At 52.1% G+C, this 26,815-nt stretch overlaps 3 protein-coding genes across 3 annotated transcripts; 2 read left to right on the top strand and 1 right to left on the bottom strand.

Moving 5' to 3' along the window:
* The first annotated feature begins 51 nt into the window (after positions 1 to 51).
* LOC136542181 (polygalacturonate 4-alpha-galacturonosyltransferase-like) lies at positions 52 to 4,935 on the top strand. Its single transcript, XM_066534501.1, has 9 exons — positions 52 to 406; positions 1,344 to 1,369; positions 1,454 to 1,498; positions 2,175 to 2,370; positions 2,455 to 2,495; positions 2,592 to 2,926; positions 2,994 to 3,351; positions 3,438 to 4,025; positions 4,155 to 4,935. Exons 1-9 carry the CDS (start codon positions 223 to 225, stop codon positions 4,428 to 4,430), a joined length of 2,049 nt encoding a protein of 682 aa, XP_066390598.1. The 5' UTR covers positions 52 to 222; the 3' UTR covers positions 4,431 to 4,935.
* LOC136544273 (uncharacterized) lies at positions 4,872 to 6,334 on the bottom strand. The gene is made up of 2 exons (XM_066536491.1): positions 5,117 to 6,334; positions 4,872 to 4,880 (listed from the first exon to the last, which is right to left on the bottom strand). Exons 1-2 carry the CDS (start codon positions 6,332 to 6,334, stop codon positions 4,872 to 4,874), a joined length of 1,227 nt encoding a protein of 408 aa, XP_066392588.1.
* A 15,555-nt stretch (positions 6,335 to 21,889) lies between these two features.
* Positions 21,890 to 22,987, top strand: LOC136544272 (uncharacterized). The gene is made up of 2 exons (XM_066536490.1): positions 21,890 to 22,121; positions 22,209 to 22,987. Exons 1-2 carry the CDS (start codon positions 21,890 to 21,892, stop codon positions 22,631 to 22,633), a joined length of 657 nt encoding a protein of 218 aa, XP_066392587.1. The 3' UTR covers positions 22,634 to 22,987.
* The last annotated feature ends 3,828 nt before the right edge of the window (positions 22,988 to 26,815 follow it).

The following is a 26,815-nucleotide window of genomic DNA, read 5'->3' as shown; positions in this document are numbered from 1 at the left end:
ACTCCAGGCCCGGGCCCGGGGATTGAGCGAGCATCGGGTGCTTTTCGTTACGTTCCTCCCTCCTCGTCCCCCTCTCATCACACTTCACGCACCGATCCCCACTCCCCCAAGGAAGCGAAGCGCACGCACACTGCCCTCCGGCGACGGCGAGGCCCCCGCCGCCGGCGGATCGGATCGGTTGGGATCCGGATCCGGATCAGCACTGGCATCGCCGCGCCGGAGATGCCGACCCCTAAGCAGCGGCTCCCCTACTCCACCTCAGGCGGGGGCGGAGGAGGGAGGCGCGCCGCCTCCGGCTCCGCCGCGCTGCCCCCCGTGGTGGTCCTCGTGTTCCTCTTCGTGGTCGCGCCTTCGCTCTTCTTCGTCGTGAGCAATGGCGGTCGCGGCCACGTCCACGTAGCCTCCGGTCCGGTTTGCATCCCCTCCTTCAGAGCCCCTGTTGTTTGTGTCGACGCGAGGTGTTCAATTCTGCGTTGCCTTGTGCGATGAGCACCTAGATTGGGTGGATCTCGGTGGAATTTGTCTAGATTTTGGGATTGATGCGCTCTCCAGCCGTAGTCTGATGCGACTTAGTTGGATAAGGGGATCATCTGTGTAGTTTCGGAGCGGTTTAGGGATTTTATATTTAGTATCCTCTGCAACTGTGTCGGTGGAACATGGTGCTCTAAGGAATTGAGCCTAGTCACCCTAGGGATTGCAGGGATTATTAGATATTATTGGACTACAGGAATTGTTATCCCTTATATGTTGCAGTTGCTAGGTTGTTGGTGTATATATGATAAGTGGGTAGCGATAGGTTAATGTTGTAGAAATTGAAGTGCATGCTACAACAGTGAGCTAACAAAACTATAATGAAACTGTATAATGGTTGGTCGTAAGCATGCTGAACAATCTATGACATTACCATTGTTGGCTGAAATGTAGTATTATCGTTGAAAAACAATGTGTATGATTCCACATTATTTGGTTGTCAGGTGTAAGAACAATGTACTACTCCCTCTGTTCCAAAATGTATGTTGATTTGGTTTCCTCCTAAGTCAAAGCTCTCTAACCCTGACCAAGTTTATAGAAAAATACATCAAAATCTACAACATTAAATTAGTTTAATTAAAATCACCATAAAATATGTCGTGACAGTCTATTTATTTGATGGCCTAGATGTTAATATATTTTTATCTGAACTTGGTCAAAGTTAGAGATGTTTGACTTAGGACAAAACTAAAACGACATACATTTTGGAACGAAGGGAGTATATTTTTGCGAATTAGAACAATGAACTATCTGAATGCACATTGTTTTACCTGAAATAGGGGTAAGCATTGACATGTTCTGTTTACCTGCAGATCCCAAGGGCAAGATTGGCGATCAGGTAGTTACCAACCCTGAAAGGGTTTCAATTGCTTAATGAGCGTAGTTTTTGACAATTCATTTCATCTTTTGAATTGCCTTGCAGGAAGCAGCAGCAATGAAGAACCTCAAATCTATTTTGCCTAAGGAGGTGAGAACGTCTTGTGACCAACCCTGCAAGGGGTTCAATTGCTTAATGAAAAATACTTTCAATTTTCACATTTCACATATGCTCATTAGATTAAACTGCCTTAGATGCTGACTTCTTCCATCATACTAATACTAAGTCCAGGTGTTCTACTTTTCAATTATGTGTGTGTAGCTTATGCACCAAACTATGTCAATGGATGGCCCGTGTCATAATGTGGTGAATAAACCATAGAATTAGACCTCGTTAATCACCTGTTTTTTTTATCTCATTCTTAGCAACCTAGTCTGTTATCTCATTCCCAGCCTAGTCTGTTTGACTAACCTTGTTCCACTATTTTGGTGTGTTTTCTGTATTTGCCGTCCTTCCATTTCCTCTTCTATTTTGTTTTATGTTTCCCTTGCCCTTTTCTTTCTTTTGTTAGGGTCCAAACTTTTATTTGATCTTTTCTCCTTCTTAACTTAATGGCAGGCAGTCCTCCTGCTGGTTTGGGAAAAATGTTCTTCATTATTTAGCTTATTGGCTACTGGAGTACTGGCTGTACTATTGCAGTCTGTTTATTGCATGTTTGTGTTAATTCAGAAACTAGTATTCATAATGTTGGTTGTGTATGAAACAGCCATTAATATTTTTTGTGCCCTTAATTTCTTTGTGTTTGGATATTTTTTTTCTTCTTCAGGTGTTTGATGCTATAACTGCTAGTCAACAAGAGTCAGGCACATTGAGTCTTGATTTTTTTAGGAATCATGCATCCCCCTCTTGGAAAACTGATGATCTAGTCACTGAGAAGAGCATGGATGTTGATGGCAAGGCTAAAGCTGAAAACAGTTTGCCAGAACATGATGTACCAACAAATAGATCACCCAAAGATCCAGGTACTAAAATAAACATGAATATCAAAAGCTATTATTGCTCCTCTACTTATGTAAGCCTGAAAATAAATTGTTTTTTTATTGTAGATGAACATCAAGTTGACAAAGCAGCAAAAGTAGCTCGAAGGGTAACAGTACTATCCTTGTATACAAATCGCCTTGGCCTTGTTCTGGTCTCTGTTGATACACTCTTACGTCTTTTTTTACTTGCCTGTATACTGTAGAAACTTAGGGAGAAAAGACGTGAGAAGAGAGCAATGGATTTGGTTCATAAAGATGATGAAGCGCGCGTTAAGCTGGAGAATGCCGCTATTGAGCGATCAAAAGCTGTCGATTCTGCTGTGCTTGGAAAATACAGCATATGGCGAAAAGAGAATGAGAATGAGAATTCAGACTCCACAGTTAGGCTGATGAGGGACCAAATTATTATGGCTCGTGTCTATTCTGCGCTTGCTAAATCAAAGAACAAGAGCGATCTATATCAAAAACTGCAGACCCGAATCAAGGAAAGCCAGTGGGCTGTTGGAGAGGCTTCTGCTGATGCTGACCTGCACCACAGGTGTGCATCTCTTCACTTCTTTCCTAACTGTTTCTTACTTTGCTCCTTTTAACCATCTACTTTGCAGCGCACCTGAGAAAATCAGAGCAATGGGTCAAGTTTTATCAAAGGCTAGAGAAGAAGTTTATGATTGTATGGCAATCACTCAGAGACTAAGGGCTATGCTTCAGTCAGCAGATGAACAGGTCAGGAGCTTGAAGAAGCAGAGTACATTTCTTAGCCAGTTGGCTGCAAAGACAATTCCAAACAGCATTCACTGCTTGTCTATGCGTTTGACAATTGATTACTATCTCCTCCCCCTTGAGGAACGGAAATTCCCAAGGAGTGAAAATTTAGAAAACCCAAATCTCTATCACTATGCACTTTTCTCAGATAATGTCTTGGCAGCCTCGGTTGTTGTGAACTCAACCATCATGAATGCTAAGGTATTTTGCATGTGCTTTTAGTCAATTATTCAATTGCACCCCACTAAGTAGTTTCTAACGTTTGATGTTTGGAATGACTTTTTCAGGAACCGGAGAAACATGTTTTCCATCTTGTGACTGACAAGTTAAACTTTGGAGCCATGAACATGTGGTTTCTGCTGAACCCACCTGGCAAGGCCACTATCCATGTTGAGAATGTGGACGAATTTAAGTGGTTGAACTCATCATACTGTCCTGTGTTACGGCAACTTGAGTCTGCTGCCATGAAAGAGTACTATTTCAAAGCTGATCGTCCCACCACTCTCTCAGCAGGTTCTTCAAACCTAAAGTACCGGAACCCCAAGTACCTCTCTATGCTGAACCACTTGAGGTTCTATCTCCCAGAGGTCTATCCAAAGTTGGATAAGATACTCTTCCTCGATGATGACATAGTTGTGCAGAAAGATTTGACAGGGTTGTGGGATGTTGATCTTAACGGAAAGGTCAATGGTGCTGTGGAAACCTGTGGGGAGAGTTTCCACCGCTTTGACAAGTATCTTAATTTTTCAAATCCACACATTGCTCGGAACTTTGATCCAAATGCATGTGGCTGGGCTTATGGGATGAACATTTTTGATCTGAAGGAGTGGAAGAAGAAAGATATTACTGGGATCTACCACAAATGGCAAAATATGGTGAGAATTCAGCTCTTGTTACTGAGTTGCATGATTTACAAAAAAACTGTTTTGACAGATCTGTACATTCTTTGTTTAAACTCATCATATCTCACATAATTCTCCTGCTGTTCTGTTCTGTTGTTTTAGAATGAAGACAGAGTTCTTTGGAAGCTTGGGACACTTCCGCCTGGCCTCTTGACCTTCTACAAGTTGACGCACCCACTGGACAAGTCATGGCATGTTCTTGGATTAGGATACAACCCAAGCATAGACCGTTCAGAGATAGACAGTGCTGCCGTGGTTCATTACAATGGGAACATGAAGCCATGGTTGGAGCTAGCAATGACCAAGTACCGACCATATTGGACCAAGTATATCAAGTATGATCACCCTTACATCCGTGGATGCAACTTGAGTGAGTAGACAGTCGTGCTGAAACTGACAGACGAAGAGCCTGTTGGACAGAAGTGTTCCACTACCATGTCCTTGCGGTGCGTTCTTTGACAGAGCAAAGTGGTACTACGTGAAGCTCTTGATTGCTTTCCCCCTCCCCTCCCCTCTCATCCCCTGAAAATTCACTGGTGGATGTTCTGCCAGTTTTTTTATTATAGCGATGCGTTTTTTTATTCAATTATTAGTAATGTGTAGTTATATTTTGCCGTCAAAATTAGCAGGAGAAAAACTTCTAAAATGTGCTTATGCGGCTGGTGTCGCTTGCTGCTTAGTGGTATGTCTAGAGAATTGAGTGTTGCCGGAATTGGATTGTCTTTTGTATCAGATAATATAAAGTAGAGTACAATCCAAAGCGAAAGGCATGAATCAAGCGGATTACAGGGTTAACCCTGAGTCCTGACCAATGTAAAACTATTTCCTCTACAGTATCAAGAAATGCCGGTATCCGTTTGATGATAACTGGTGTTGTAACTAATCTTGTGTTTCTCGGTCATGTGTTGCATGGTGCACCTGCTAGCGCCTTGCTTCCTTGAGCCACAGCCACCACGCGTCCAACCTGATGCTCCTAGCCCCAGGGACTTGTTCGCCAAAGGAGCAGTCGACACGGGCTCAACGTATGCGAAGGTGCGGAGGATGTAGCGTCCGCCGCCGCTTACCGGGCAATCAGCTCGAGCCTTTTCCAAGTTCCGATCAACCGTCTCGCCATGGCCCTTTTTCAGCCGCTCACGGTATAAGGGTAGCTCCACGATGCCCAGGATGGCGGCGACCACCTCCTGCTTGACGCGCGCGCGGTCCTCTCCTCGGCCGCACGGTGAAGCTGCGTTACTCAGTGCCTTCGCGGCGCCCCTGCCTTCCACCAGCATCTTCTCCCCGGCGTGCTCGATGGTCGACACTCCGCGCTCCTTGATCCTGTGCGCGTACAGCGCTCCGTCCTCCCCCTGCAGCAGCAAGACGGCAGACCGCACGGCGTGCGGGCCAGGCACGTGCCGCGGCAGGCCGCGCAGCTGCACCCTGCGAGAGAGGCTCCACCGGCCGTCGTCCCCGAGGCGCCACATGTTGATGTCGTCGTTGGACGCGGCGAACGGCTCGCCGGAAGTCGGGTTGTGCCTCACGCTGGTGACCACGCACGGCGCCGCGTCCGCATCCAGCAGCCGGCAGTAGAGCGGCCTCCGGTGGACGTCGAACGGCGGGGGCTCGACCAGCGTGGCCTCCTCTTGGCTCAGACGAAAACGGACGAGTCTGGCTCTTGCCACCTCGTAATGTGTGAGCCAGTACACTGCGCCGTTGCTGTACACGGCGCCGCCGGCGGCCAGGCAGCACGCGGCGGAACTGAGAGCGCGCACGGGCCTCCAGTACTTGTCTCCTACTCTGTGCACGTACACCACCCCCTTCTTCCCCGTGGAACCGGACCTCGCGATCTTGTAGTCGTGTGGGACGTGCACGATCTTGTACAGCTTAGCGGTCGCGTCGAAGCCGAGGCAGTACGCGCGCGGGTCGCGCCGCGTGCTCGTGCTCGTGCACGGCGGCGGCGGCAGGGCGAGCGACGCGCCGGTGGCTGGGTTGGAGATCCTGACGGCGCAGCTGCGCACGTCGAGGAGGCAGAGCAGGCCGCCGCAGGTTCCGATCATGTCAACCGATGTGACCACCGTGAACTTGGCCGTGACGGCCCACTGCTCGTCGAGCACGAGGCCGCGGCCGGGCCGTGGTTTGGCGCCGCCGAGCACCGGGGGGAAGAACACGACCGTGTGCGTCGGCGCCTTTTGGCTACCGTCCGGCGCGCGATCCTCGCGTGGGCTCGCATCAGCGCCATCGTCGTGCGGCGTTGCCGGTCGGCGGGTGGCACCGAGTGCGGTGGGCGCCGGAGCTTGCCGCATCTGCCGTAGCACACAAATGCGCAGTGGCTCGAGGCGTGCAGGGCTTGGCCGTGTGCCGAGGTGGAATCGGAGTGGAGCTGGACGCTTGGGCTGACCTCGGTTCTCCTGCTCGGAACGTCTACGATTATGAAGTGCAAAAAAGAAGTGCATGCGCGAATTTTATACGCGGTGCAGTAGGAGATCAGCGGATCACGCTCCTGAGATGATAATAAGTGCAGTGGTCGTAGCGGGCGTAGTACGAAATGTGTTAGCAGTATTTGTTTTTATAAAGAAAGATTAGTAGCAAATGGTCAGTCGTCACAATTGATTCAGTTCCTCACGCAGCGTGCAGGCTTGAGCTTTCTCAGACGACCCAACCGTAACAACGACGCTGATCCCATTATTTTTAGATTGACAATAGTCAGACCGTTTCCTTTCACCTTAAACAATGCTGCCGGTCTATTTTTGCTTGCCAAGGAATGCTAAAGAATAATTACATGCGTGTGCTGTGTCAGTCATTGTGCCAAGAGCAATATTTTGGAGAAACGAGTTCATCACGCAAAGAGAGTGAGAGTTATGAATTCCAAAATACTTCAGGTTAATATTTGGGTGACTAGGGCACCAAGGCATTTTTGCATATATAGTACAGTGCTTTCTTTTTTTTTTTTGGAAAAATGTGAAGGTCAAATGACCTTATGACCTTGTTCAAAATAGGAAGGTAATATGATGATAACTCTTTTTTTACAAACATTTTTTTGAAAGCTAATCAATCACCCCCATTTTCATTAACGTCTCAATGGGGTACAACCTCTTTGAGTGGAAAGTAATACCCCTGCATCCTCTGTATGGATCGTGTTGCTTTTTAAGAAATTGTTGGATTTTAATTGGGTTTGGCTTAATTCTATTCAATTAAAACCAAATAAATCTTAGAGTCCATATTAAATGCTACGCGTAATAAAATCTTAGTCTCGCATAGAAATTTGACTAAAGGTTAACTTAAATAGGTGATAGTTGTATGCACCTATTTTGAAGTTGAGAGAGGCAAAAAGCGTGATACACGCACACACGATGAGCCGAGCTATGCCATGGGCGTGCATGAGCCAAGTAAAGCCCGCCACAACACCATGATGCGGTGTGGGATAGGCTGTGTTTGCCACTTGGGTCAATTGACGACGCACGATTAAGGCTCATCAAAATCCTTCATAGCAATTGTTACTGGTCAATGCTTGGTTACTGTGCATTATGGTTGCGGTTACCCTCCGTTACCGGTAATGTCGCTAGGGTTGATGGTGTCCAGGTTTATTTCTATGTGTTTTGGCATTATAAGAAAGGAGCCTCCTATTTATCTCTCGTATGAACATACACATCTTGCACCACTTGTTCTCTCTGTTGTTGTCGCTTTCTAATTTCCCCATTCTAGAGCTCTTGTATTTGTTCCATATTGTTGCTACCTTCTAACGTCCCTGTCTCAGAGCTCCTACGCGCACACGATGATTTGGGAGAGCAAGCCTACGGAGCCGACATCCATTGTGCCTCCGGAAACAACATCCATTGCGAAACCTATACGGATGGCGAGTGATCAGGTTTTATGGAGCGTGTCTCCATGCAACTGCTCGCTCTTTCCAATACACGATGCACTTCCTGGCGATCTAGTACACAGTGAGGGAGAATTACTATTCCTGATGATGTTCTAGTACAAGGCATACGGGAACAATGACACGACATTCTTTCTGCACTACATGGAGCGTGAAGGACTCCATCAACAACTAACTATGTTGACTAGTGAGAATGCCGCCACCGGTGACCTCGACACTAGTCACTTCAGGGTATACCACGGCAACACTTTTAGTTGCATTGTTTTTACTTTTGTTCAATATGTCTAGCATGATTTTTTATGTAAGTAGATCACACTGCTTGTCGCTAATATCTCGGATTAAAATGTGCCTAAATATCTAATAACAATCCAAAAATATGTTAGGCATTTTTTGGTCATTGGTTTTGCTGTTGCGCTTAAACCAAATGTTTTTATGGCACAAATTACAAGAGGTAGGGTGCCAAGTGTGTTTTGTGGCTGGCATCTATTCACTGCTTCTTTGTTGCACAAGGTTGGCCCGTAGGAGCGCATAACTTAGAGAAAGATTGTGTGCCCAAATAGGATGACAATAAGCATGATAGATCACAGGATTGTTGATGCTTATATGTGGTTGCCTATGGGCGAAGAGATATGGGGTGCACTAGAGTCTAAGTTTGGGGTTTCTGATGTCAGTAGCGAGTTGTCCTATAGTAGAGCAAGCTTATGAAATACTAGCATTGGCATTTGAACTTGAGAACTTTGGATGTGTGATGCTAGACAAGTTTGTGGTAGGAGGCATTATTTCCAAACTACGACCTTCTTTGACGGATTTTGTTACTTTTCTAAAACTTAAGAAACGTGACTTTGGGATTGCTGATTTCATTGGCTCTTTAGATGTTGGAGAAAGCGAGAGCAAAAGATGCTCGTGGCAAGAAGGTTGGGGAGTTCTAGCGCCCATGTGGTCCAAAAGAAAAATCCTCACACCTCCCACAACCATAAGAAAAAGCAAGAACTCTAAGAAAAGACAGCAGACACATTTAAGAAGAAAAACAATAAGAAAAAGAAGACATGCTATATTTGTGGAAAGCCTAGTCATTAGGCTAGTGAGTACTAGGAACACAAATTGAAGCAGAACAAAAAGGTTTGCAAACATGGTTATTAGTAAGACTGAACGAGGAGCAACAGGATTTGGTAATTCTTTACCTACTATTCTTTCAATTTGCTATTCACCTGATTGGTGCGTTGACATAGATGCTAATATTCATATATGTGTTGACATTTTCTTATTTTCATCTTATCAGACAATAAGAGTTCCTCCATGTTGATGTTCATGGTGTTAGCTAGTACGGTCAATCCAAAGTTTACTTTAGAAAAAACCATGCATCATGTCCCCTGGCCCCTGCATTAAGAAGAATCTCGTTATTGGTCACTCTTTATTGTGTTAATATGGTTTTAAACTTGTGTTCGAGTCTAATAAATATGTACTTTCTAAGTATGAGATATTTGTTGGTAAAAAATTTGGTATTAGAGGCTTTTTCCGCTTACCTTTGAATGATGTTTGTAGTAAACTTGTGAACCATGTGAGTAATGATGATGAATCAAATGTTTGACATTCGTGGTTTTGTCATGTAAATTTTGGATGTACGACTGTAAGGATCTAGATGGCTTGAGGGAGGTGAAAGCTCTAGTTTGGTTTTGGTGAATTGATGAAACCCTAAGTGCTAACCTAGTTTATCAAGTGATCATAAGATAGGTAGCACACTCCAAGTTGCAAAGCAAACAAAGATCATAGCATGATGAAGATGATGCCATGGTGATGATCAAGTGCTTGGACTTGGAAAGAAGAAAGAGAAAAACAAAAAGCTCAAGGCAAAGGTATAAACCATAGAGCTATTTTGTTTTGGTGATCAAGACACTTAGAGAGTGTGATCACATTTAGGATTGATAGATGTACTATTAAGAGGGGTGAAACTTGTATCGGAATGCGGTTATCAAAGTGCCACTAGATGCTCTAACTCATTGCATATGCATTTAGGATCTAGTGGAGAACCAACACCCTTGAAAATGTTTATGAAAAATATGCTAACACATGTGCACAAGGTGATACACTTGGTGGTTGGCACATTTGAGCAAGGGTGAAGAAGTTAGAGGTGAAATGGAGTTCGTCGCAATGATGCTGGCGTCGGTCAAAGGACCGGACGTTGGGTCGATCAGCGACCGGACGCTGAAGGGCTACGTCCGGTCGTGTTGTCGGTCGGCATAGTGATTAGGGTTAAGCACCGGACGTTGGGCTATGTCCGGTCAAGCATGACCGGACATGTCCGGTCGGCAAAAACACGTTTTGGACCCTTACTATAAACGACTGGACGCTGAGGGTCCAATGTCCGGTCGGCTCTGTCGGAGCATCCGGTCAACTTGTCGACCGTTGAGATCAAACATTCACTGTTGAACGTAGGAGACACATGGCCACCATCGGGCGACCGGACGCTAAGGAGTAGCGTCCGGTCAGCCCACGTTATGCCCAGTGAAGGGGTATAACAGCTCTATTTCGTGGGAGCTTCTATTTAAGCCCCATGATCGGCTGTACTTCATAACCTTTGGCCATTTTCATTGACATAGCAACCTTGTGAGCTTAGCCAAAGCCCTCCTACTCATCTCCATCATTGATTCATCATCATAGTGAGATTGGGAGTGAATCCAAGTGCATTGCTTAAGTGTTTACATCTAGAGGCACTTGGTGTTCATGTTTCGCTACGGGTTTCGCTTGTTACTCTTGGTGGTTGCCGCCACCTAGACGGCTTGGAGCAGCGAGGATCGTTGAGCAGAGGGTGGTGATTGTCTCCGGCTCCGATTGTGGTGATTGTGAGGGGTTCTTGACCTTTCCCCGGTGGAGAGCCAAAAGGTACTTTAGTAAATTACTCGTGGCTTGTGTGATCCTCATCCTGTGTTGGTTGTGCGGCACCCTATTGAGGGTTTGGCGTGTGAAGTCAATTAGCGCGTGAACCACCAAGTGAGTGAATCGCCACAACGAGGACTAGCTTGCCAGCAAGCAAGTGAACCTCGGTAAAAATCATTGTGTTCATCATTGATTCCAAGGTGATTGGTCTTCATTGTTATTCATCCTTGTGATTGATTGGTTCTTTCATCCACACGGCGGTATAACCCTCTTGATCACTCTCTTTACATTACCGCAAACTAGATGACAAGCTCTTTAGTGTAGCTAGTTGTGAGAGCTTGGTTGGTTGGTTGGTGTGGCTCTTTAGTTAGACTTTGAGAGCACACTAACATAGGGTAGTGTCATAGCTCTTGTGTGAATCGATACTATCTAAACTAGAATTATGGTAGGTGGCTTGCATTTTAAGTAGGCTAGCGCAACACTTGCTTCGCCTCATAATTGTCTAACCTTTTGTTAAATGTTGTTGTAGAAATTTTTATTAGGCTATTCACCCCCCTCTAGCCATTAGGACCTTTCAAGTGGTATCAGAGCCGAGGTCACCGTGATTTGAGGCTTAACAACCTTCAGTGTAAAAATGGCTCAAATCAACAACACAAAGAAGCCACCCCAATTTGATGGCTCCAACTATCCCTATTAGAAGGCCAAGATGATAACTTATATCAAGTTAATCAATAGGAAGGTTTGGAAGGTGGTAGAAATAAAAATTGAGATTGAAGATCCGGAGAATCCCACCGCGGCCGAAGAAGCACTTCTCCAAAACAATGGCATTGCTCTAAGTGCTATTCATGATGCAATTGATGAAAGAACATTTGAGCAAGTCAAAAATATTAAGATGGCTCATGAGGCATGGAAGAAGTTGGAAGAGTCATTTGAGGGCACTCAAGCCGTGAAGGGTGCAAAGGCTTACATTCTCAAAGAAAAGTTTGCAAGCTTCAAGATGAAGGATGATGAGAATGTGCCGGAGATGTTCCATAGGCTTCAAGTGCTTATCAATGATCTCAAAGCACATGGAGAAGAAGTGAAGGATAAGGACTTCTCCCACAAGTTCTTGAGATGCTTACCCTCAAGATTTGGTACATTGGTCACTATTCTAGTGAGAAGTGGTTTGGACACCATGACACCAAACCAAGTGTTGGGAGATATAATGACCGATGATACTTATAGAGATGATGATGAGAAGGAAGAAAAGAAGGAGAAGAAAGATGAGAAAAAGGATGAGAAGAAGAAGAGCGTGGCATTCAAAGCCACATCATCTAAGGGCAAAGCAAAGCAAGAAACATCAAGTGAAGAAGATGAATCATGGGATGATGATGATGATGAGAAGATGGCTCTATTTGTTAAGAGATTTGGCAAGTTCATGGTGAAGAAGGGCTATTGTGCTAGAAGAAAGAAGTCTTCATCCAAGAATAAAGAAGAGTCAAGAAGGTGCTTCAAGTATGGAAGCAAAGATCATCTTGTCGCTCAATGCCCATACAATAGTGACAATGATGATGACAACAAGAAGGACAAGAAGAAGGACAAGAAGGAAAAGAAAGAGAAGAATGACAAGATGGCCTTCAAGAAGAAGAAGGGAGGTTCATATGTAGTCACTTGGGATAGTGATGCTTCCTCAAGTGATGATGATAATGATAGTGATGATAACAAGACCACCAAGAAGAAGGTTCTTGCAAGCATTGCTATTAATGAGAAGCCTTCTCTCTTCGAATCTTCATCATGCTTCATGGCTAAGGCCACTAAGGTACAATCTTGTGATGATGAAAGTGATGAAGAATATGATGATGATAATGAACATGAAAATGAAAATGATAGTGATAGTGATAATGATGAACCTACTAAGGATGAATTATTTGACATGCTAGAAGATGCTAAAGAACACTTTGACATTAAGAGAAGGGAATGCAAGAGCTTGAATAAGGAGGTAAAAGCCCTTAAGCAAGCCCTTAATGAGCTCAAAGCAACTCATGAGAAGCTAGAGGAAGCCCATGAGAAGCTTGGTAAGGCTCACAAAAAGCTTGAAAAGGCTCATTCCACTTTGCTTAATGAACAAAATAAAAAGAAGCATGTTGAAACTTGCAATGTAGGTTTAACTTGTGACATAACTGATGAATCACTATATATGCCTATCATTGTTGCTCCTACTAACCCTTCTTGTAGCACTTCCACTTCTACCTTATCTAGTAGTGATGGTCTCACTTGTGATACCTCACTAGTGGTTGAGAATGAGAACCTCAAGAAGGAGGTCACTAAGCTCACTCACACCTTAGCTAAGGCTTATGGTGGTGAGGATCGCTTGCTTATGTGCTTGGGTAGCCAAAGAGCTTCTCTCTATAAAGAGGGATTGGGCTATACCCTCAAGAAAGGCAAAGCGGTCTTTGCTCCTCACAAGACTAGTTTTATGAAGAACAATGATCGGTTTTGCACTAGTTGCAAGCAAGTGGGCCATAAAGAGCAAGAATGCAAAAATAAGAGCAAAAATGCTAATGTATCCTCCATTAAGCTTGATTCATGCTATATGCTTACTAAGGGTATAAATGGTGTGAAGGCTGAGTTCATTGGTAAACCATGGATGGGCTCAAAGAAGAAAGCCATTTGGGTACCAAAGAGCTTAGTGACTAACCTTCAAGGACCCAAGCAAGTTTGGGTACCTAAAAAGAATTAATCTTTTTTTGTAGGTCAATTACAAAGCTGAAGGAAGGCATTGGATTCTTGATAGTGGGTGCACTCAACACATGACCGGTGATGCAAGAATGTTCAACTCAATCAACACCAATGGCAATGATGGTTATGATAGTATCACATTTGGTGACAATGGCAAAGGCAAGGTCAAAGGGCTTGGTAAGGTTGCAATATCAAATGACATGAGCATATCCAATGTGTTGCTAGTAGAGAGCTTGAACTTCAATTTGCTATCCGTGGCACAATTGTGTGATCTTGGATTCAAATACATATTTGGGGTAGATGATGTAGAAATCATAAGTGTAGATGGCTCTAACTTGATCTTCAAAGGTTTTAGATATGAGAATCTATATTTGGTTGATTTCAATGCTAGTGAAGCTAGATTATCTACATGCTTGTTCACTAAGTCTAGCATAGGTTGATTATGGCATAGAAGGCTTGATCATGTTGGAATAAAACAATTGAATAGATTGGTTAAGCATGACTTAGTTAAAGGCTTGAAAGATATTGTATTTGAAAAGGATAAGCTTTGTAGCTCTTGTCAAGCCAGCAAACAAGTTGGAAACACCCATCCTAAGAAAAGAATGATGAGCACTAGTAAAGCCTTTGAGTTATTGCACATGGATTTATTTGGGCCAACACAATACACTAGTATCAGTGGAAACAAATATGGCTTTGTGATAGTGGATGATTACACTAGATACACATGGGTATTCTTTCTAGTGGACAAAAGTGATATGTTTGCAACATTCAAATCATTTGTCAAGGGCATTCACAATGAGTTTGAAACAACCATCAAGAGAGTTAGAAGTGACAATGGTAGTGAGTTCAAGAATACTAGAATTGATGAGTTGTGTGATGAATTTGGAATTAGACATCAATTCTCGGCCAAGTACACACCTCAATCAAATGGCCTTGTTGAGAGAAAGAATAGAACACTCATTGATATGGCAAGGTCTATGCTTAGTGAGTACAATGTGAGTTAATCTTTTTGGGCCAAAGCTATCAATATGGCTTGCTATTGTAGCAACCGCCTTTATTGTCACCAATTGAAAGAAAAGACATCATATGAGCTCTTGAATGGTAGAAAGCCCAACATTGCATATTTTAGGTCTTTGGTTGCAAATGATATATCTTAAAGAAAGGCACAAGATTGGGTAAGTTTGACAAGAAATGTGATGAAGGATTTTGTCGGTGTTTTGGAACCGGGGGTCCCTCAACCAACGAGTGAATTTGTACTGCGTGTCCCTAATCTCGGATGGTGATGCAAAGAGACACAAGGTTTATACTGGTTCGGGCAGTCGAGGCCCTACGTCCAGTCTGAGAGATTGATCTTGTATTCCTTGCACCGGAGTGCTCGTGGTAGGGGGTTACAAGCTGAGTGAGAGAGGGAGCTAGCCCCAGGTCTCGGCGAGGGTGGTGCGAACTGCTTGGGACGTTGCTCCCAAGCAGCGTGGAAGTGCGTGATTCTATCGGTGTGTTTGTCCTGCTGCCCCCCAGAAATGGCCCTGGCTACCTCCTTTTATAGTTACAAGGAGGAAGCGAGAGGTACATGAGAAGGCTACTATTTGCTGACGTATTCCGCTCCCTGAAGCAGTATGGCGTCGTGGGAGTTCCAGTCGATGTCTAGTCGGTATGGTCTTCAAGGCTGACGACATGCTGCGCTCTTGTACTTTTGTTGACTTGGTGAAATGCCGAGGCCTGGTGGCTGCTGTAGTAGGCTGTGTCGAGACCTGTCGCGCTGAGGCCAAGACCCACTGTGCCGAGGCCTGCTGTGCCGAGGCCTTTAGCGGGTGGCAATGTGAGGTCTGGGCGGCCATCGCCGATAGTTGATTTGGGCGGAACAGTGCCGAACACGCGTCTACAGGATACGGTGCCCTGTATCGTCAGTAAGGGATGGTAAAAAGGCGATTTGACCGTTGTCCTGTTGCGGCATGCTGCCGATCGTGACTTTCGTAGTGCGGGCAGCTGGGTGCATTAATTGGATGCGATAGCCTGCCAGAGTGACTCTTGAGGTGGAGGTGACGAGATTGCGGGACGAGCCCAGCCTCGGGCGAGGCGGAGCATGGCCAGTTCGCCCGAGGCCCTACCGGGAGTCTCGGGCGAGGCGGAATCCGAGGCTCATTGGGGGTCTCGAGCGGGGCGGAGCGGTTGGTTCGCTGGCCCCGAGGTCACAGGAACCCGGTTCTGACTCCCCACGTCGTGTCCGTCCTTGGTGCAGGAGTTTAGGCAGCACAGTAGCCGGTAACCCTTGCGCAGTCCCGTCATGGATGGCAGGGTGCTGACGTGACGGACGTCTGATCTGCCACGTCGCTGCACTGCGCCGCCGTGTGATTTGTCGGAGTGGTTGAGCGCCTCGATAGGACGTGCGGAAGTGACATGCTGGTCGTACTCGGTCTTGTGCGTCGTGGGGCTCCAGTACGGCTTGATGCAGGACATGGCGGGCGACGTGCGGGTTGCCGTGTAATGACGCCGTAGGGGGCGGCGGCTATGCCGAGGCCGAGCCATCGCGGGGGGCTCGGTGGTCATGGACCCTCAGGCTGCCGAGCCCGTGAAGCAAACTGTCGAGGTTCTTGGGGGGAGTTATTGGCCTTGGGTACTGATTCCGAGGCTACAGTAGCCCAGATGTGGCTCCCCACGCTGCATTGTCCTCGGTGCAGGAGTTGGCAGCATAGTGAGGCATGGGCGTCACGGTGGTTAGTACAGTGGCGGGTAACCCCTGCCCAGTCCTGCCTCCTGTCCCATCGGCCATTCTGCTGTACTGTGCCGGGCGTGCGGTTGTCGTCAGGGGCAACAGTCGGCTGAGCTGATGTGACACGACGTTTTGTCAGAGGGACGGGAGAAGGAAGAGGCGGCGGAGTGCTGCCGAGCCTGCCTTGCGCGAGACGGAGGGTCGGTGGCCCGGCCGTGGCCTTTGGCGGGGAATCGCTCGGGGTCGGTAGCGAGGGGGCCTCGGGCGAATCGGAGAATCGGCCGAGGCCTGCGGCGATGGGCCTCGGGCGAGTCGGAGAGTCGGCCGAGGCCCTTGGAGCCTCGGGCGAGTCGGAGAATCGGCCGAGGCCAACAGCGTTTAGCTGGTTTCGATCTTTACGAAGTCTAAGCAGTCGTTTTTTGGATTTTGCTTAGGGTACCCCTTCTCACGGTATCCGACAGTAGCCCCCGAGCCTTGGGGGGAGTGGAGGCACTCCCCCTGAGGTTCTGACGAGAATTGGCTCTTGATAGTTCCTGTCGGGATGTTGTTTTGTTTTCGGGGGGTTTCGGTGGGTGCGCACGAGCGCACCCGCCGGGTGTAGCCCCCGAGGCCCTGGAGGAGTGATTTCACTTCTCCAGGGGCTTTTCTCTCTTTCGAGTGGGGAGTTACATTGTGTTTGCCGGGCCCGTGGGTGCGAGTTCGGATCGCAGGGCCTCGACGATGCTGCGGGAAGAGCCCCTTAGCCTCCGCCTGGAGCGAGGGCCGTCAGGGGTTCACCCGACTTTTTATTCGACCCTCGCGCTTCCTTTTCGCTCGGAAGGAGGGTTTGTTTTGCCGAGACCCCTCGTGTGCGAGTCTGAGCCGCTGGGTCTCGGCAAAGTGTCGCAGGAAGAGTCCCTTAGCCTCTGTGCGGAGCAAGAGGGCCGTCAGGGATTCTCCTGACTTTTTGTTCGACCCTCGCGCTTCCTTTTCGCTCGGAAGGAGGGGTGGAAGATGCCACGCTACCCTCGGTGGGCGCGAGCGACGGCATTTCCGGTGAGCTGTTATCGGGTAAGTCCGAGTGGAGGCCCGTACCCCGTTCGCTGGGGGTCGGCTAGCGGTCCTGAGACGCGCTCCAAGAGTACCGGAGGGTTTCTCTAGTGGGTGCCGAGGCCGTTCGCTGGGCCTCGGTGGCTCGGTGCCTCCCTACGGTGGGATCCCATTCGGAGACTTCCCTGCCGGTCTCGGACACGACACAGGGCATCCCAAGCGTCTCGCTTGCTTGGGCCTCGGCCTCGCATAGGCTCGCCCGTAGTCGCCCCTGACTCTGTTGTCCTGGGGCGGCTGTCGAAACCCCTGGGGGCCCAGCCTTCGAACCCCTGGACCGTAACGGGCTTGGGTCGCTTGTCTTTATCTTGGGTGCAGGAAGAGCCCCCGAGCCTCCGCACGGAGCGAGAGGGCGGTCAGGGGTCCTCCCGTCTTTTTTGCCCGTCCCCCGCCCGTCCTTTTCGCTCGGACGGGGGGGGGCTGTTTGCCGAGCCCACTCATGTGCGAGCCTGAGCTGCTGGGTCTCGGCAAAGTTGCAGGAGGGCCCCCGAGTCTCTCGCGCGGAGCGAGAGAGCGGTCAGAGGTCCCCTGGCTTTTGGTTCGCCCCTCGCGTGTGAGGGTCTGACTGCCGAGCCCCCCTCGGGTGCGAGCTTAGGTCGTGGGGTCTCGGCGTCTTTTTGCAGAAGGAGCTCCCTAGCCTCTGCACGGAGCAAGAGGGCCGTCAGGAGTTCTTCCGGCTTTTTGAACGACCCTCGCGCTTCCTTTTCGCTTGGAAGGAGGGTTTGTATTGCCGAGCCCCCTCGTGTGCGAGCCCAAGTCGCTGGGATTCGGCAATGTGTCGCAGGAAGAGTCCCTTAGCCTCTGCACGGAGCAAGAGGGCCGTCAGGGATTCTCCTGACTTTTTGTTCGACCCTCGCGCTTCCTTTTCGCTCGGAAGGAGGGTTTGTGTTGCCGAGTCCCCTCGCGTGCGAGCCCAGGTCGCTGGGACTCGGCAACGTTTTGCAGGAAGAGTCCCTTAGCCTCTGCGCGGAGCGAGAGGGCCGTCAGGGATTCTCCTGACTTTTTGTTCGACCCTCGCGCTTCCTTTTCGCTCGGAAGGAGGGGTGGAAGATGCCACGCTACCCTCGGTGGGCGCGAGCGACGGCATTTCCGGTGAGCTGTTATCGGGTAAGTCCGAGTGGAGGCCCGTACCCCGTTCGCTGGGGGTCGGCTAGCGGCCCGGAGACGCGCTCCAAGAGTACCGGAGGGTTTCTCTAGTGGGTGCCGAGGCCGTTCGCTGGGCCTCGGTGGCTCGGTGCCTCCCTACGGTGGGATCCCATTCGGAGACTTCCCTGCCGGTCTCGGACACGACACAGGGCATCCCAAGCGTTTCGCTTGCTTGGGCCTCGGCCTCGCATAGGCTCGCCCGTAGTTGCCCCTGACTCTGTTGTCCTGGGGCGGCTGTCGAAACCCCTGAGGGCCCAGCCTTCGAACCCCTGGACCGTAACGGGCTCGGTGCCTGGTCCCTTTGCCTGAAAGGAATCGGGTGGGGGTTACCTCTCTCCCTGCGGTTAGCAACGGCAGGCGCGCCTTTTGAGGCAGCTTTTTCGGGGAGGTGGGACGGCGCCTGCAGCTGCTGCGGTTGGGCGTGACGTGGCGTCAGTCGACGGGACGTAACTGCACGCGCAATTAATGAGGAGGGAGTGGGCGGTAAGACCGGATCTGGATAACCGCGCCGGATTTCCTGGGGGAAACTTCCCCGATTTCGTCGCCCGGTGGTTTCGATTCGTCCCTGCATAAATACGCAAACAGCCTCGCCCTCTCCCTCCTTACCTTTTCCGCGTTCGCCTTTGCTACCTCCGTGCCGTCGCTGAGAGCATAGAGCGCCGGGGAAGAGAAGTGCGAGGGCGAGAGATCGAAAGAGAGAGGGAGAGAGATTACCGCTGTAGCAGCGTCCTCCGCCGCGCAATGGCTGGTGGTCCCGTCATCCTCCCGGCGGATCCCTGGGAGCGGTCCGACGTCACCGAGGAGAAGCTGCAGTCGCTCGTGGAGGCCGGTCTTCTTCGCCCGATCACCGACCCCGACGAGCCGGAGTGGATTGCTCCGGGGGACGAGTCGGAGCCGAGGCCGCGCGACGGTTACGTGGTGAGCTTCGTCGTCTTCCACGAGCGAGGCTTCGGGTCGCCGGCGGATAGCTTCATGCGGGCACTCCCGCACTACTATGGCGTGGAGCTGCACAATTTCAGCCCCAACTCCATCGCGCAGGCGGCCATCTTCGTCGCTGTCTGCGAGGGGTATCTAGGGATCGCTCCCCACTGGGAGTTGTGGCTCCATTTGTTTCGAGCGACGTTCACCTCCAAGCCGGGGGGAACGAGGGGGGCTCGGAAGGCGCAGAGGGCCGGCGGCTGCACCCTCCACGTGCGCCAAGACCGGCAGTCCCTCTACATCCCGGCCCAGCTATCAACGTCCAACCGTCGTTGGTATGACGGCTGGTTCTACCTCCGCAACGACGGCGGAGGACTTCCCCCTTATACCGGGCGGGTTGTAGAGAGTCAACCGGAGAAATGGGGGTACGGCGTCATCAAGGTCGACCAGCCTAGGCTGGAACCGCTCTTGAGGGCCTTGGGGAAGCTGCGTGACTGCGGCCTTTCGGCGGCCGTGGTCGTGGCGGCCTTTCACCGCCGGAGGGTGTTGCCGCTAATGGCCCGGCGACGGCGGCTGTTCGAGATGACGCCGAGCGACCCGGTCGCCGGTATCAAGATGTCCGCCTTCGCCCTTACCGATGACGAGACCCTGCGTCGGGTGAGGGAGGCGGTAGACGGGAAGCCGAGGCTCGATGACTTGATGCCGTTCCCGATGCGCCCGTCGCGGGGGTATGTCTCGCTGGTAAGTTGGATGTTGTCGAGGCTTTCGTGTCCTTCTTGTTTTTCGCCTTTTTGGTCTGTTGTCTTACTTCGTCGCTCTCACAGGGGATAAGAGACGTGCGAGGCTCCCCGCCGCCCGTTCCTGAGGACGCCCGGCGGCGATCCGTGAACAGGGCGCGTGCCGAGGAGGAGAAGAAGAAGAAAGATGCCCAGGAGGCGAAGCGCACGAAGAAGATCCTCGCGCGCGAAAAGCTGGACGCCCGTCGCCGGCGCCAGAGGCTCGACGGTCTCCCTTTGGAGCCGTCTCCCTCGCCGTCGGTGTCGGATTCTTCGAGCGACGGCGGTGGGTGCGAGGTGGGGACGGCCTGCCTGGAACACCTCCCCGACATCAGGGAGATGGTTCCCGGGGCGCCGGCAAGGAGCCTGACGCCCCTAGGAGAAGGAGGAGGTGTCCCGGGGCCAGTGGTGGCCCGTCCCGGCGCCGAGGCCGGCACACCCGAGGCGCGGGTGTCGGAGGAGCGTGCCGTCGGCCCGATGGGTTCGACGGTGGAGGTTGAGCGGGTGACGGTGGGGGCGACCCCATTATCTCCGCGAAGGGTCGAGGAGGTGCCGGGGTCCGACGGGGACCAGCTGGCGCTGGTGGACACCGAGGCCGCGTTGCTGCCACCACCGCCGCCGTTGCAGAGGAGGCGGACGGTGTCGAAGCGGTTGCATCCCCGTTCGCGGTAAGCGTCTTTCCTGGCGGAGTCCGCTTCTTGTTTGCCCCTTGGTTGCGTGCTGACCTTGGGAGTGTCTTTTCTTGCAGCCAGACGCTTCTGGTGGGAGACCCTCCCTTGGCGCCCCGTAAGGCGCTCAAGGTGAACGTTAGCTCTTTCGCCCATCAGGCAGCGGAGGCGCAGGCAGGCGTGCGACGTGGCGCGGCGTCGGGTGAGGTCGTTTCGGAGGAGGCGGCTGCCCAGGAACAGGGGGCCGAGGCGGCCGCGGAGCGAGTGGAGGAGGAGGCTGCCCAGGAACAGGGGGCCGAGGCGGCCGCGAAGGAGGCTGGGGCGTCTGCTATTGCCGAGGCCACTAAGGGCGAGGCCGGAGCCCCCAAGACCTCCGACGTCAGGGCGGTGGACGCCGAGGCCATCAAGGTAGAGATGGCGGAGGCCAGAGCCCTCGGGTCCGTCGAGACCGAGGCGATGGAGGTGGAGACGGGGCAAATTTTGGCGCCGCCCCTGGTTCAGACAATCTCGTCTGATGATTCCTCCCGAGGGAAGGAGGCGGCGGACGTCGAGGCGGCCAGTACCGCGGAGCAACAAGTCCCAGATCCTGCCGAGGGGAGTTCGGCCCTTGTCCCGCTACGGCCCGAGCCCCGTGGGTGGAACTTCCCGTGTGTTTTCTGGCGGGACCAGGCTGATCCCGAGGGGGAGCCTGTGTTCGCCCTTGAGGACGTCGCCGAGGGGGGGCGCTGGGATACCCTCGAGGAGTATCGCCGATTGGCCGTGCGGTCGTTGCAGACAGCGATGACTGTCATGGAAAGGGACTTGCCTGGTGTCACTCGGGTGAGTACTTTCCCCTCTCGTGCCGCGTTGTTTTCTCTCCGAGCCCGCTCGCAGTGTTTTGACGTGTGTTTTTTGTTTTGCCTCCTTAGGAGCTCGAGACCCGATCCCTTGGGAAATCGGTGTTCCTGCGAAATGAGAGGGATATCTGGGACCAGCTCCGGCGCCAGAAGGGCTTGCTTGCCGATGCCCAGGGACTATTGTCGGCGCGGAGTGCGGAAGTGGAGGACCTCCGCCTTCGTTGTGCCGACATTCAGGCAGAGTTGGCCATGGCTAAGGAGCAGTCCGCCCCTCTGGTGGCCAAGATCAAGGAACTGGAGGAGGAGCGAGACTCCTTCAGGCTTCGGGCCCAAGAAGCGACGGCCTCTGCGAAGGCTACAGCCGGGCAGCTGGGTGCGGAGCAGAGCGAGCATCAGGCGACAAAAGTCGCCCTGGCGGAGGCTACCAAGGCGGCCGAGGCCTCTCGGGTCGAGGTCTCAGCCTGGAAGGGCAAGGCCGAGGGTAAGTTCTGCTGAACCATGTTCCTCGTTCCATTTGCTCTTTTTGTCCTGGTTCGCGCTTGACTCCTGACCCCTTGTTGCGACGTAGATCTGGAGAAAGAGGCCTCCCAGGCGGCTGAGGCCTCCGTCGCGGCGCAAGCAGCGCTGGATGTCGAGGTCCGGGAGCACGAGGCGCTGCGCAGCGCTGTCCGGTCTGCCTGCGAGGCTCTGGACGTCGAGGAGGTCCAATCAGCTAGCTCCCTTGGGAGCCGCCTCATCGCGTTGAGCGGCCACGTCCGCGAGAGACTCCGAGGGGCGTTGCACACGGGTGTCAAGCGCGCCCTGGCCGTCGTCTCCTCGCACTACGCCATCAACCTCGAGGCTGTCAGCGACGGCTACGTGTTGCCAGAAGATGACGAGGAGGCTGATGCAGAGGTCGTGAGGCTGTTGGAGGCGGCCGAGGCACCTGGCACCGCGTTGGCCAAGCTGTTCGAAGAAGAGGTGGTTCCTCCCGCGCCAGCCGCCGATCCTTGAGCTTTGACCTGGGCCAAAAGGGGCCATGTAACCGGATCGAGTTAGTTGCCGAATCGTGACGTTTTTTTGTGGCCGTCGAGGCCCTTAAAGTATTTGCGTATGTGTGCTTCTTAACCGTTTTCCATTCTATTTCTAAGTTCGTGCCCTCTGTCCCGATCGCGAAGAAATCCCTCGGAACCTAAGCCGTCCTTCGGCGAAGGGCGGTGAGGGAGCTGCCGTAGCCCAGAGGCGTAGGCCGTTCTCACGACTCAGCCGGCCCTTTGGCCTCTAGACAGGCTTTTGGTCTTTGGGTTTCTTGCGAAGGTCCCGTCGGAGCGCGAGAGAGTTTGGTGTGGAAATTTTCGGAAAAACGGTTGAGAAATGGTGTCCGGGACTTAGGGGGGTTCCCCCTTTTTAGCCCCCGAGGGAGGCTCGACTTTGCAGAGGCAGAGCTGAGTCTCCCTTATTGCGTTATAGTGACGTCGAGCCCCTATCGATAGATAACCTCTCTGCAAAGAACTTCCTCGGAACCTAAGCTGTCCTTTGGGCGAAACGGTGGTGAGGGAGCTGCCGTAGCCCAGAGGCATAGGCCGTTCTCACGACTCGGCCGGCCTTTTCGCCCTTGAGACGATCTTTCGGTCCTTGGGTTCTATACAGCCGATTTGTCTATAAGGGGGTTCCTCGAAAGATTATAACAATTAAAGAACGCTTCTTTATTTATTTCGAGAAACAATGTAAACAACGTTTGGAAATTTAAGGGTAGAAACGACGTAGCTGTTCTATGTTCCAAGCGTTGGTGAAGATTTCGCCCTTCTCGTTGGCTAACTTGTAGGTCCCGGGCTTCAGCACTTGAGCGACGATATACGGCCCCTCCCAGGGTGGGGTCAGCTTGTGGCGGCCCTTGTTGCTCTGCCTCAGTCTCAGCACTAGGTCGCCCACCTTCAGGTCCCGGCTTTGGACGCGCCGGGCTTGGTAGCGTCGTAGGGCTTGCTGATACCTGGCTGAGTGTAGTAGCGCGACGTCGCGGGCTTCCTCCAGTTGGTCGAGGGCGTCTTCGCGGGCAGTGCGGTTGCTTTGCTCGTTGTACGCCTGTAGCCTCGGGGAGCCGTATTCTAAGTCAGTGGGGAGGATGGCCTCGGCTCCATAGACCAGGAAGAACGGTGTGAATCTCGTGGCTCGGCTCGGGGTATTTCTTAGGCTCCAGATGACTGACGGGAGTTCGGCAAGCCATTTCTTGCCAAACTTCTTCAACTGGTCGAATATTCTTGGCTTAAGGCCTCGTAGGATCATGCCGTTGGCACGCTCTACTTGGCCATTCGTCCTTGGGTGCCCTACGGCCGCCCAGGCCACCCGGACGTGGTGGTCGTCGCAAAACGTTAGGAACTTGCGCCCGGTGAATTGTGTCCCATTGTCAGTGATGATGGTGTTAGGAACCCCGAACCTGTGGATGATATCCGTAAAGAACAGCACCGCTTGCTCGGATTTGATCTGAGCGATCGGACGAGCCTCGATCCATTTAGAGAATTTGTCGATAGCTACCAGCAGATGGGTATAGCCCCCGGGTGCCTTCTGCAGAGGCCCAACCATGTCCAGTCCCCACACAGCGAATGGCCATGTGATGGGGATGGTTTGGAGGGCTTGGGCTGGGAGGTGCGTCTGTCGAGCATAGTACTGGCATCCCTCGCAGGTGCGTACTAGCTTCGTGGCGTCGGCCACCGCTGTTGGCCAATAGAAACCTTGGCGGAAGGCGTTACCTACGAGCGTCCGAGGCACCGCGTGGTGCCCGCAGACTCCCGCGTGTAAGTCCTGAAGTAGGGATTGGCCAGCCTCGGTGGTGATGCATCGTTGGAGAATACCAGACGGGCTGCGCCTATATAACTCGCCGTTGTAGAGGACGTAAGTCTTGGCGCGACGCGCAAGCCGTCGGGCTTCGGTTCTGTCAGCAGGAAGCTCTCCTCGGACGAGGCGATCAAGGAAAGGGACTCGCCAGTCCGTTCCTTGGTCGGTCTTGGGAGGCTCTTCGTCAATCGCCATCGCCTCGGGCTCGGCTGGCGGGGTCTCGACGGCAGAGGGGGCCTCGAGCCCTGCGGTGGGCTCGGCCGATGGGTCCTCTTCCGTCGCCGAGGCGTAGTCGACGGACGGCTTGTGGAGGTCTCTAGCGAAGACGTTCGGAGGGGCCGGGGTCCGTGCCGACGCCATCTTTGCCAGTTCGTCCGCGGCCTCGTTGAACTTTCGTGCAACGTGGTTGAGTTCGAGACCGTCGAACTTGTTCTCCAGACGACGTACCATCGCGCAGTACGCCTTCATTTTGGGGTCGTGGCAGCTTGACTCTTTCATCACCTGATCGACGACGAGCTGCGAATCACCCCGTACGTCGAGACGTCGTACTCCAAGTTCGATGGCGATTTGCAGGCCGTTGACGAGGGCCTCGTATTCGGCGACATTGTTGGAGGCGGCGAAGTGAAGCCGGATCATGTAGCGCATGTGTATTCCGAGGGGCGAGACCAGGAGCAGGCCCGCGCCGGCCCCAGTCTTCATCAGAGACCCGTCGAAGTACATGGTCCAGCATTCTGATTGGATTTGAACGGGTGGCAGCTGTGTGTCGGTCCACTCGGCTACAAAGTCGGCCAGGACCTGTGATTTGATCGCTTTCCGAGGCGCGAAAGACAAGGTCTCCCCCATGAGTTCGACAGCCCATTTGGCTATTCTACCCGAGGCCTCCCGGTTTTGGATTATCTCCCCCAGGGGAAAAGACGACACCATAGTCACCGGGTGGGACTCGAAGTAGTGACGCAGCTTGCGTCGAGCCAAGACTATGGCGTAAACTAACTTCTGGATGTGCGGGTAACGTGTCTTAGTCTCGGAGAGCACTTCGCTGATGAAGTAGACAGGTCGCTGGATGGGCAGAGCATGTCCCTTCTCCTGCCTCTCGACGACTACGGCCGCGCTGACCACTTGGGTCGTCGCGGCGACGTAGAGCAAGAGGTGTTCGCCCTCGGCGGGCGGAACCAGGACGGGGGGGTTGGTGAGTAGTGCTTTGAGCCTGGCGAGGGCTTCCTCGGCCTCGGCGGTCCAAGAAAAGCGCTCGGCCTTTCTCAAAAGGCGGTACAGGGGCAGGCCTTTTTCGCCGAGGCGGGAGATGAAGCGGCTTAGGGCCGCAAGGCATCCCATGACCCTCTGCACGCCTTTGAGGTCTCGGATCGGGCCCATGTTGGTCACGGCCGAGACCTTCTCCGGGTTGGCCTCGATCCCACGTTCCGAGACTATGAATCCTAAGAGCATGCCTCGGGGGACCCCGAAGACACACTTCTCGGGGTTGAGCTTGATGTCCTTCTTTCTGAGACATGTGAAGGCAACCTCCAGGTCGCCGACGAGATCGCTGGCCTTCCTGGACTTGACTACGATGTCATCCACATAGGCCTCAACGGTTCGTCCGATATGTTCGCCAAAGACTTGGATCATGCACCGTTGGTAAGTGGCCCCTGCGTTTCTGAGGCCAAACGGCATGGTTACGTAGCAGTACATGCCGAATGGAGTGATGAAAGAAGTCGCGAGCTGGTCGGACTCTTTCATCTTGATTTGGTGGTAACCGGAATACGCATCAAGGAAGGAGAGGGTTTCGCATCCTGCAGTGGAGTCGACGATTTGGTCAATTCGTGGTAGTGGGAATGGGACTTTCGGGCATGCTTTATTTAGACCAGTGTAGTCCACGCACATCCTCCACTTGCCACTTTTCTTCCTGACTAGTACAGGGTTAGCCAACCACTCTGGATGGGATACTTCCTTGATGAACCCGGCGGCCACGAGCTTCTGTACTTCTTCGCCGATGGCCCTGCGCTTCTCCTCGTCAAACCGGCGCAGGCGCTGCTTTGCCGGCCTGGAGCCTGGCCGGATATCTAAGGCGTGCTCGGCGACCTCCCTTGGTATGCCTGGCATGTCTGAGGGACTCCATGCGAACATATCGACGTTCGCACGGAGAAAGTCGACGAGCACGGCCTCCTATTTGCTGTCGAGGGTGGCGCTGATCTTCAGTCCTCGGCCGTCGGGGACGGCGGGGTCGACGGGGACGTGCTTGACAGCCTCCGCGGGCTCGAAGGCCCCGGCGCGCCGCTTGGCGTCGGGAACCTCGCCACCAAGCTGGACGAGATCGGCGATGAGGGTCTCGGCCTCCACGATGGCCTCGGCGTACTTGATGCACTCGAC

Source organism: Miscanthus floridulus, chromosome 3, assembly GCF_019320115.1.
Source record: "Miscanthus floridulus cultivar M001 chromosome 3, ASM1932011v1, whole genome shotgun sequence".
Classification (NCBI taxonomy): domain Eukaryota; kingdom Viridiplantae; phylum Streptophyta; class Magnoliopsida; order Poales; family Poaceae; genus Miscanthus; species Miscanthus floridulus.
This window is presented reverse-complemented; position numbering and strand designations above follow the sequence as displayed.

What these genes read in the sequence shown, in the direction of transcription:
- LOC136544273 (XM_066536491.1), bottom strand. Translation starts at nt 6,334, where the DNA reads ATGCGGCAAGCTCCGGCGCCCACCGCACTCGGTGCCACCCGCCGACCG.
- LOC136542181 (XM_066534501.1), top strand. Translation starts at nt 223, where the DNA reads ATGCCGACCCCTAAGCAGCGGCTCCCCTACTCCACCTCAGGCGGGGGC. An exon ending in CCACGTCCACGTAGCCTCCG is followed by an intron (nt 407 to 1,343) that starts GTCCGGTTTGCA and finishes GTTTACCTGCAG; the next exon opens with ATCCCAAGGGCAAGATTGGC. An exon ending in CAGCAAAAGTAGCTCGAAGG is followed by an intron (nt 2,496 to 2,591) that starts GTAACAGTACTA and finishes TGTATACTGTAG; the next exon opens with AAACTTAGGGAGAAAAGACG.
- LOC136544272 (XM_066536490.1), top strand. Translation starts at nt 21,890, where the DNA reads ATGGCTAAGGAGCAGTCCGCCCCTCTGGTGGCCAAGATCAAGGAACTG. An exon ending in CTGGAAGGGCAAGGCCGAGG is followed by an intron (nt 22,122 to 22,208) that starts GTAAGTTCTGCT and finishes GTTGCGACGTAG; the next exon opens with ATCTGGAGAAAGAGGCCTCC.